Here is an 11,722-nt window from a genome sequence, read left to right on the forward strand (position 1 = left end):
CTGATCTTAATGAGCTCTATCATATACAGTCTTTATTTCAAAATATGCACCTATTCTTAAACTTCTTTATAAAATAATACTTGTAGTCTCCTTCCCTTTTCATCCTAGTTCTTCTGGGATCTTGTTATTTTGATTATTCACCATAATATTCCATTTTAGTTCAGCTTCCCACCCTTACCAATTCTTAATCTCGAATGGATTGCCTCCTATTAACTTCTCACCTCCTTTTTCTCATTTCTTTCACTTTCAAACTTCCTAAATAAGTGGTCTTCTCTTCCAGCTTTTGTTGCTTCATTAGTTATCCACTTACTAACCCCTTGGACAAGTATCTTAATTTTTCTGGACTTTCTTTTTTGTAAAAATAAGTAAATTGGTCGAGATTAGTTGTGTTAGGTCTCCATTCTAGCCTTTGAACCCTGGAGTCCTTACTCAGATTCCCTGTGTACAGAAGGGGAGCTGTTCTGTCCTGAATTTTGGGTGGCAACCTTAGAGCCACTTGCCACACCAGGATGATCCTTTGGGGGCCTCTGTGGAGCCCCCAAGAGCACAGTTTGAAGCCATTTCAAAGTCCCTTCGGCCCTAGAATTTGATAACTCCATAGCAGTTACAGAAGTTGCAATTCTTGAAAGTTTCAAATAATTTATTTGTTGCCAAATGAAATTGTCTTTTTAGGTACCAGTTCTTCAGTATATTTTATAGTATCTAAACCCTTAGTTGCTCTGTTATTCCTCACTAAATTTTCTTTCCTTGGCTTTAATCTCATACACACAATCCCTTAAAGGGCTACTCAGCTTAGATTCTAACACATGAAGCTTTCCCAAATCATACCAGCTCATAATAACATTTTTTCCAATTATAATCCACTGTAATAATCCTTTATGCCATTCATGTGGCCCTTAAAAGTTGCCCAAAGTATTTTGAGCTACATAAAGATAATTTAGGTCCAGATTCTGACCTAAAGAAATGTAATTTAGTTAAAAGAATAGAGTTGTACAAAATAATTATTGGAATGAAAGTAATGAGTGCCATTGGAGAGGTACAGCTGAAGTTCTGTGGAAAGTTAAAGAAGATAAAGATGCCTTTCCTCTAGGGGAATAGGGCAAAGTATCCCAGAGGAGATGGGTTGGGCCTTGAGGGGAGTGTAGTACCAGAACACACAGAGGTGGACTGAGGGAGCTGCGTGAATCAAGGCAGAAGTAGGAAAGCATGAGATGGTAGGTTCTTCGATTTGGCTGGAGGAAAATGTTAAGAAGATAACTAGTGGGTTATAAAGTTATAAAGGTAAACCAGAGCTGGATATAGTTCTGTTAGTTGTTTCTTTCTTGTTTTCCCAATTATGTCATAAACTCTTTGAGGACAAGTAACATGTCTTATACTTTTATGGGTAGAGGAGAAGTATTCAGTAAAGTTTTGTTGACTGTATGAAAGGTAGAAACAGTGGTTTCCCAAACAAGCATTATTTAAGATAACTTCTTGTCACACCCTTCTATTTACTTAGGCTGTGGCTTTATCAGTAAAAGCTATTTTAGATCTTCTTAGTAATGGTTCATTAAAGCTGAGAAGTCCTTATGTGATTTAAAAAAAAAAAAAAACTGGGGGTGTTGTGGGGGTCGTGTGCCCAGTTAACAGCCCTCAATTTAATTCGCTCCCGAAAGGACCTGAGAAACGCTGGTTTGAGTTGAGGAAAAGAGAATCAGTATAAACAAACCTTACTTTTAAAACTTAGTGTCTAATTTAAGCTCTTCTTATGTTTTATTTTATTTATTTATTTATTTTTAAATGGGTATCTTTAGGAGGCCCCATTCTTTTTTTTCTTAAAATTAATTAATTTATTTATATATATATTTTTATGGCTGTGTTGGGTCTTCGTTTCTGTGCGAGGGCTTTCTCTAGCTGCGGCAAGTGGGGGCCACTCTTCATCGCGGTGCGCGGTCCTCTCACTATCGCGGCCTCTCTTGTTGCGGAGCACAGGCTCCAGACGCGCAGGCTCAGTAGTTGTGGCTCACGGGCCCAGTTGCTCCGCAGCATGTGGGATCTTCCCAGACCAGGGCTTGAACCCGTGTCCCCTGCATTGGCAGGCAGATTCTCAACCACTGCGCCACCGGGAAGCCCTCTTCTTATGTTCTAATAAATTAGATTTAAAAAATATTTTCCTAGGATTCAGATTTCATTTAACCACACATATCTTTGAAAAGACATGAAGAATTAAAAAGGTATACCCAAGAATTGTGTTGGACTATGTATGGGTAACATTTTGTTTTTTCAAAAAATTTTCTGGAATACTTTTTGTATGATTGAAAAAAGGATTAGAAACATCAGCCACTCTACTGAAACCCTGTTCATATTACTGTTAAGGTCCTGGTAATAATACCAGTCTCTATGGAAGGAGTATATTACGTACACATACAGTAAAAGGGAAATTGAGTATGCCTGCTTTCAACCTTTTCTTTCCAATGGCGTGTACCAATCTCTTTCATTTTTACAAAGCAAGATATTCTTGACAAATTAAACTGGAAGATATGTTTAGTATAAGGGAGATTTTTGTCATTTAAAAAGAACAAAGTATGGCAACATTCAAAAGCCATTTATTTAGAGGTTCTTGTGGTAAAGTAATTCATTATTTTACAGTATTTGTTTTGTTTTAAACTTTCTGTATCATGTGCTAGGTGAAAAACCATTTCGCTGTGATGAATGTGGTATGAGATTCATTCAAAAATATCATATGGAAAGGCATAAGAGAACTCATAGTGGAGAAAAACCCTACCAGTGTGAATACTGTTTACAGGTAAGATGTGGTTTGAATTTTTTTTAAAAATCACTTTACTGTGGTATGAGTGACATTGAAACTCTTCTATCTGAAATTAAATTATAAAACAATTCTAATAAGTTAAATTAGAAAATGTTACTACTAAAACTATTTGAAGAGCTTCCTAACTGCTGTTGATTCAATTTGTAATATACAGTTGGCTCAGCAAATTAGTTTGGAGTTGCTCATATTATTATACTTATATCTATCTTTATATTAATTCCATTTTTTTCTTTTCTTTTCTTGGTTGACCAAAATACAAACTAAAACAAAAAAACTCACTTCCGAACTTTGAATTCGACAGTATTTTTCCAGAACAGATCGTGTACTGAAACATAAACGTATGTGCCATGAAAATCATGACAAAAAACTAAACAGATGTGCCATCAAAGGTGGCCTTCTGACATCCGAGGAAGATTCTGGCTTTTCTACATCACCAAAAGATAACTCACTGCCAAAAAAGAAAAGGCAGAAAACTGAGAAAAAATCATCTGGGATGGACAAAGAGAGTTCTTTGGACAAATCTGACCTGAAGAAAGACAAAAATGATTACTTGCCTCTTTACTCTTCAAGTACTAAAGTAAAAGATGAGTATATGGTAGCAGAGTATGCTGTTGAAATGCCGCATTCTTCAGTTGGGGGATCGCATTTAGAAGATGCATCAGGAGAAATACATCCACCTAAGTTGGTTCTCAAAAAAATTAATAGTAAGAGAAGTCTGAAACAGCCGTTGGAGCAAAATCAAACAATTTCGCCTTTATCCACATATGAAGAGAGCAAAGTTTCAAAGTATGCTTTTGAACTTGTGGACAAACAAGCTTTACTGGACTCAGAAGGCAATGCTGACATTGACCAGGTTGACAATTTGCAAGAGGGGCCTAGTAAACCTGTGCACAGTAGCACTAATTATGATGATGCCATGCAGTTTTTGAAGAAGAAGCGATATCTTCAGGCAGCAAGTAACAATAGTAGGGAGTATGCGCTGAATGTGGGTACCATAGCTTCTCAGCCTTCTGTAACACAGGCAGCTGTGGCAAGTGTCATTGATGAGAGTACCACAGCATCCATATTAGATTCACAGGCACTGAATGTGGAGATAAAGAGTAATCATGACAAAAATGTTATTCCAGATGAGGTACTGCAGACTCTGTTGGATCATTATTCTCATAAAGCGAATGGACAACATGAGATATCATTCAGTGTTGCGGACACTGAGGTGACTTCTAGCATATCAATAAATTCTTCCGAAGTACCTGAGGTTACCCAGTCGGAGAATGTTGGATCAAGCTCCCAAGCATCCTCATCAGATAAAGCCAACATGTTGCAGGAATACTCAAAGTTTCTGCAGCAGGCTTTGGACAGAACTAGCCAAAATGATGCCTATTTGAATAGCCCGAGCCTTAACTTTGTGACCGATAACCAGACCCTTCCAAATCAGCCAGCATTCTCTTCCATAGACAAGCAAGTCTATGCAGCCATGCCCATCAATAGCTTTCGATCAGGAATGAATTCTCCACTAAGAACAACTCCAGATAAGTCCCACTTTGGACTAATAGTTGGTGATTCACAGCACTCATTTCCCTTTTCAGGTGATGAGACAAACCATGCTTCTGCCACATCAACACAGGACTTTTTGGATCAAGTGACTTCTCAGAAGAAAGCTGAGGCTCAGCCTGTCCACCAAGCTTACCAAATGAGCTCATTTGAACAACCCTTCCGTGCTCCATATCATGGATCCAGAGCTGGAATAGCTACTCAGTTTAGCACTGCCAATGGACAGGTGAACCTTCGGGGACCAGGGACAAGTGCTGAATTTCCAGAATTTCCCTTGGTGAATGTAAATGATAATAGAGCTGGGATGACATCCTCACCTGATGCCACAACTGGCCAGACTTTTGGCTAAAAAAAATGTGTAAATAATACTGGCACTTTAGAACAGATTAATCAAGAGTGGGGTTACTCTGTGAAAAATGGAGTGCTGTACAGATTTAAGAGCAATGCGTTAAAACAAGTTAAGCTGATATGAATAGCAAGATAATCCAATAACTGCATTTTGTTTGGTTAGTCAGCATTCTTTGAACTGCCTTACATGTTGTCACCTTTATAGAAGCAATGCATTACTTGTTTTAGATCAGAAACTTGCTATTCCACCTACACCAAGTTTAAAAGGAAAAAAAAGACTTTCGCACAATTGTTTCCTAACTGATAATATTGTACATTTTTAGGAGATTAGTAATTGTGTGAAATTTACTCATACTGTTTCTAAGTTTTTCAGCATAGTCATGGCACTTCAGCAGGGAATCTGAATATACTTTATAGACAGAGTGAACTTAAAAGTTTAAATGTCAAGAGATTATGGCTTAAAAATATTAGTGTGTCCTATAGGGGGAAAAAAGGAAACCACCTTTTAAAAAGAATGATATGCCATATACCCTTGATTTTCATTTTGCATTATATTGACATTTTTTTTTTGAGAAAAAAGTAATAAAAATCTGATAGTCTAAGACTCCACTATTTAAAAGCCTAATTACTTTAAAAATATGCATACTTTCAAAACTTTTACCAAAATACATAACTGTTGAAGCATTCACTTCTCTATGGAAGTATGCATATTGGTGTCAGTTTCTTTGTACAGTTGTACCTAGATATTTTTTATGATTTTTCATGTGCAAGTATCAAGGTTTTGAAGTTTTAGTAAAAAGATATTCTGTAGATTACATTCCCAAGAACATAATGCTTATACAAAATGTATATTCCACATTTTAAAGCTTAATTGTATTTTACTTTACATATACACTTCAGTTAACATAGAGCACTTAGAATCTATTTGGTATTTTTGATTTCTCAAAGTAAAAAAAAAAATTTAGATTTTTAGGTTTGATATGGTTGTGTCATAATCATCTCATAATTGAAAATTTTAATTTTTGGCAATAAAAGGAAATTGGATATCTTTGGAACTGTAAAACCTGGTTTAATCCTTCTCTTTCTAGAATCTTGATAGATTGGATAATTAAACAGTATCCAGAGAAACTAAAGAAATGGGCATTTTAATTGCTTATTTTATCTTGAGTTACTTTTTAATGAACACTGCTCATTACAATTTTACAAACCAAGAGTGTTTACTAATTCTAGTAACTACAGTTTCTTTTTCAGCTAGATGAGTGATCGGAAACTTTTTGTTGCATTTCAAAATCTAAATAAACTACAGACTTTATCCTTAATCCACGAATGTTTTTTTTTTTTTAATTCTTTGTCTTAAAATAATACAGCATGGTACAATAAATAGTGCTTTTATATATATACATATTATATATATACTTTTCTAAAGAATGATGGTTTGAGTTACACATTGGACAGTTTTAATTTTTGGAAAGTAACATTAGTTATATTGATTTTATTATCCTGTTTAATTTCTTCCACCTTTTTGGTTTTTTATTTTAAATTTCCACCATCTTTGTCACAATGCACACGTACTGATATAGCACCAGTGATAATCTAAAATTAAAACCCTTGGAAGATGCAACTTTATTGTTAATTTCCATTTTAACTTTTGTATTGGCCTTATAGATCTGCAGTCTTTGTTTCAGTATAGAATGTTATACATTTAAATTATTTTTTTCTTTTATTTAATGTTATCCCAAGACTGTTCTCATAAAGAAAGGGAACAAAGAAATACCTACCCTTAACATTTTTTGCATTTATTTTGAATATATGGTGTTTTTATGATAAGGAATATAAATTATGTTTAATATGGGTTTCCTCTACACTTTGGTTATTAAACTTTGCTTGAAATATTTTCCCATTTGACAGCTTTCTTTGCTGCCAAATTTTTCAAGAATTTTAGACTTCTTTGAAGTAGATATTGAAGTTCTGCCATTATTGACTCTTAAGAATGGTGTGTCTTGCGTTGCACATTACAACCTCAAGAAGGCTTCATTCAGGCAAGATGTTAACAACGGAACTGTGCTCTCCCTAGGTATAGGCATTTTTGTTTTTCTCATACTACTATTGGATGATGGTAGGCATTTATTTTGTTTTTTTGTTTTTGTTTTGAGCCTGGTTAGAATTTCTGTTCTGTTGAGAACTTGGTACAGAATAAGGTTTTTTGTTTGTGTTAACATCACCAGCACAGTTTTTAGAATGTGGCTCTACTGCTGAGCAGTAAGCTAAGGAGGGAAGGCCTTTGAAAGTGGCAGTCATGCAAGCAGTTCAGGTGTTGAATTCCTGTGTTCACCACATTTCTTTACATCTACATAATGGCAGACTTTTCTACCACATTATAAGCGTATTTTGAGATAAATGATACTTTGGCATAATTTACTGACTTACCACTTTTTAAGTATAGTCATTGCTCTCTTACTGTGAAATTCTACATGCCTACCAGAGTTACCTTGTATTATCATCATATGATAAACATCTCAGCAGTTTGGGTTTCCCCACTTTGGTTCAGAAAGTTACTTAATTTCTATCTGGGCATTAATAGAGAAAGCAAGTAGCCTTTTGTGCTGCTTTAAATCAATATTGAGGATATCCTTTTGCAATTTTTTTTTCATTTCTCTTGGTGAGCAAATTGTTCTATGAAAACATACTCTTACACCCTTAAACTTGGCAGTGTGAGTGAGGTGTGCTTTCTTAGGACCTGTTCTCATGTTTGAAGATTGGAAACAGATCACATTAGATGAAGTAATATCTCTTGAACATCTTCTAAAAGCGTGGTTTTTTTTTAAAACTTATTGCACACATATTTCATTTGGTTCAGAATATTTGAAGTGGCTCTTAAAACTTTTTGGATCTACTTGCAGATTTTCTAGTTGATACCATAGAAATCCATCCTAATTTTACCTCTGGCTGAGTGAGGACTGTCCATGGTCGGGTAATTTTGCTCGTTTTGAGAGGCAAAAGAGGCCTTGTGCTCAGGGTAGGCTTTCATTTCCACAGGCCAGAGAAACTTGCAAAGTGCCAGCTAGGTTAGATCTTCTGCCACTTCTTTCATTTTATTAATTTGGGTTTTTAAAGGGCTGTTAAAAAAAAAAAAAAAAAGCCGGGAAACTTAAAAGTAGGCATTACTGTAAAACTACATTTCTTAGACTTAGAACATTTTAAACTAGAACTCGTTTTTTCACAGTATATTTACTTGAAGAAGCACTATTATAATCAATGAGAAACTTTTTGACTCTGCAATTTAATTTAAACATTTTCCGTTTCAAATTGCTTTATTTCAGGGAAATAATTTTCCAGTTGTTTTTGCTATATTCTGCAAATAAAAAAACGTATGTTTCCTTTTTCACTTAAACTTTGGTAGGAAACAAACTAAAGCAGACAAACATTTCTTGTTGTGTTTGTTGCTTTCTTTAATCCAATGGATAAAAAAGTAAAACCCTGTAAACATTATTTTATTTTTTTATGCAATACCATGCTGTAAATATGGTTCATCAAATAAGGATGTACCTATGATTGAATCTTTAATTCTGCACAGTTAGAGTTTATATATAAACGTGTCTTGACAATCAAGGACTTTTATGTGAGTCTTCCTTTATGATGTTTATTAATGTTATGCATTCCATTTGTTTTGAAGTGAGTACCAATGTGCTAATTTGTATTGTCTGAAAGTATGTAATGTTTTTACAGCTTGTTTTTAAGAATCTGTAAATATGTACAAACAAATCACAGTACTGCTTTATGTTAGAAGGCATATGATGTTGTTACTGTATGTAAGCAATAATACATAGCAGTGCTAACTTTACAAGTAGCATCAGGAAAGTTCTAAAAACATTTCAGAGTTATTAATTATCTTTATTTCATTTAATAATGATTATCTTTAATCAGTTTTTATAAGCAAATTCCATTGTTCCTCCTATTGGAACGTAACACTGTTTACACAGCATAATTGAAGTTGCAGGGGAGACAGGCTAAATCTGCCTTCATCTGTACTCACTTTCACTAAGCATTGAATGGCCTTACCACTCTTCTGCAAGATGGAGGAAGACTGCAAAACTTAGTGCCCATCACACTGAAGGAAGGGGGTGTGTTTTTTTGCCTGCTTCTGTACTGCTACCTAACTTTGTGGTTTGCTTTGGATTTTAATATTTGTTTCTGTTTTAGATTCAAGCCCATAAGTTTTGAGGTGACTTCAGCTCCATTGTGAAATAGTTCTCTTCATATTTCATAGCTACATTTCAATAATTCTAAACTTTCTACTTTGATTTTTAGATACTTATTTTTCAACCTTGATTTCTCAGCTGATCAGATGAATTTATTCAACTTCAATACAAAGAAAGACAAACCTATTGTAGTTTGATTTGAGTAGATATTATACTGTACAGAACAGCTAACTATTTGAACACACACATCACTGCTTTAGAAATAAAACCGCCAATTTATAAATGTATATGACCTACATTTTATAGGAAAAATGTTTTTAAATGCTAGTCATTTATATAATGTGCTTTGAAGGATTTGCTAGTCCACTTCTGTCACTTTTTAGTACACTGGTATCTTTTATATGTAATGTATGCTTTTTATTATTGTAGCAGAGCATTTCAGTAGAAAGAATTTTGCAACAATATGGGGGAAATTTTTCATTGTTGGATTTGAATTATACTGGATTTTATCTGTGTAGTCTTACTTGTCTTTATTTTAATGCTGTCTGGAAGGGAACTTGGTATCCAAATAAAGCAGGTAACCTCATTTTACTTCAAGGGCATACTGTGTAGTGCTGAATTTAATCTGGAAATCTGATGATTTTGAAAAGAAAAACAAGTTTATAAAAATTGTACAGAAGAAATTAAATGTAATGGAAATCCTGATGGTGGAGCACGTTGAATTTTCTGATATATAGTGTTATTTTCCTGGGATCCCCTATGCCTTCTTTGTATTTCAACTAATAAAGGAAAAACCTTGTCATTGAAACTGGTAGGATAATAGGATATTCTGAATATACAGTATTACTTTTCCTATCCCATTTTCTGACCCTTTCTCAATCACTGTAAATTTTATTTTCTATTTCCTATTGATAATTAAACATGTACATAATATAGACACTGTTGTATAGAATTGAATGAATTGGGTTGCTATGCTTGAGTGGGTAACTAAGTGGAAATATGGATACTGGGAATTCATAAAATGCCAGAACAAATTTATAGGAAAAAGGGGAGCATCATGTATGTCCTGAAAGGTCATAGCCGATGTTTCTTCAGCCCTCTGGGAAATCAGTGTGAAAGAACTACAAACTCAGTATCTGACACAAGTGGGTCTTTCCTTCCCCACCTCCCCTTCAAATATATGAGCACTAAATTTCAAAGTCTACTCAGGTGAAAATTGCTTTGCAATGAAACTTATCACATTGAAATTTTCACTGTCAAATGAAAAGATATTTGTGATATTTTTAAATACAAACTTTCACATTGGTAGTCAGCAGCCTGGCAATTGAAATTCAGTGAGTCAATATATTTTAAAATACATTTTACCCTCCAAACAGAATTGTTTTTAAACAATTGGGAGGATTTTTTGTTGTTGTTTAAATGCGTTTTTTATTGTCATTGTAAAAATAAAATTTTGCTTGACCCCATATTATGCTGAATGAATTGCTGAGCCTTTATAATACAATGAAAGTTTGTTTCATGCATAATCATGGAACACAGAAATGTTCTTTAAACTGACCTATTCATTTAGAGGTTTAATGAGTTTCACAGCTTCTGGCATTACTGTCATGTAGTTAACCTTGCCATTTGGAGTTTATAATACCATTTTATGTATTATGATACTAAAGGAAGTTGTTTTTGTTTTATTTTTAATTGAATTATTAGATAATTTATATTTGCAAATTCTGCATTTTAAATGTGGACACTGGCTGTTTGAAAAATAAAATCAGAATACAGTTTTATGAATAATTTCCTAGCTGAATTTTTCACAATATTCTGAACCAAATAACTAATGGAAAATATTTTAAAACTGTGGAAAGATCAATATTAAAAAGGGAAAAAGGATGTCTATATGGAATGAACAGTTTGTTACACAAATTGGGTAACAGTTAGCAGGGCCTTTACTGTAGCTTTGTGCAGAACATTATTTATTAAGCAGTTCTAAAATACAGGAGTCAAGTGTTAGTCACCCAGTATTTTAGACTTGAGATAAACTTAACATAGAGCCAAGAATAAGGGCAGAAGAACATATATGATTTTTTTTCTTTGTAGATAAGATTCAATTATCATCATACATGGGAATTTTTTTTTTTTTCCCCGTTAATGAAGATTTGTTTTCATCCATTTACCTCCTTGCCAGTCCCCCCTCCCTATTTTGTGACCAGTGGGACACATTGTAAGAAAGCTGTCTGCAGCTAGGGGTGCAGTTTGGGTCCTTGGGACAAATAGAAACTAACTGGCTTTTGCAAAGATTAATCCTAGGACCCTGACTTTATTAGCATGGTGCTTTAACCAATTATACATAATAATACCACCTATAGTCTACTAACCCATTTTCTAGATCACACTTTTTCTTGAATGATTAGGAATGGTAGGGAGAGGAGTGGTGAGATACTCTACATGATAGTTCTCCCACCTTCTGAAGATTACAGAAAAAATTGAAGTCATTTGAATTAATGTTACATTATTGAGTCTTACTTGACAATTTATCATGCACAAAGGGAGTATGAAGATTTTGATGATTATACGTTTGGGCGGAATTAAAAATTGTTTTTCAGAGTGCTGGCAATTTTTCCCTCCACTTTGATGTAACTGATGATGGTATTGGAATAAATTATATACATTTGATGGATAAAGAATCAATGGAGCAGAAGAGTTTTAAGTGAACTAAAGGTAAATTTTGAGTCTCATGATTTTAGTTCTTTTATCATTTTCAAATGTCCTTAAAAGGACATTTATAGTAAAAACATTTTACGAACACACTCATGCAGTTGTA

The 11,722-nt window shown here is 34.1% G+C and overlaps 1 protein-coding gene across 2 annotated transcripts in view; it reads left to right on the plus strand.

Moving 5' to 3' along the window:
• The window catches only part of ZNF148 (zinc finger protein 148), a 136,379-nt gene extending 126,535 nt beyond the window's left edge, over nucleotides 1–9,844 (plus strand). For both annotated transcript variants that reach the window (XM_082458588.1, XM_082458589.1), the window contains 2 exons: nucleotides 2,667–2,785; nucleotides 3,111–9,844. In XM_082458588.1, the coding sequence (XP_082314714.1) occupies nucleotides 2,667–2,785; nucleotides 3,111–4,709 (1,718 nt within the window). In that variant the 3' untranslated portion in view covers nucleotides 4,710–9,844. The remainder of the gene's footprint in view (nucleotides 1–2,666; nucleotides 2,786–3,110) is intronic.
• Nucleotides 9,845–11,722: the final 1,878 nt, after the last annotated feature.

Source organism: Balaenoptera physalus (genome assembly GCF_965194825.1).
Source record: "Balaenoptera physalus genome assembly, chromosome: 4".
NCBI classification, from domain to species: Eukaryota; Metazoa; Chordata; class Mammalia; order Artiodactyla; family Balaenopteridae; genus Balaenoptera; species Balaenoptera physalus.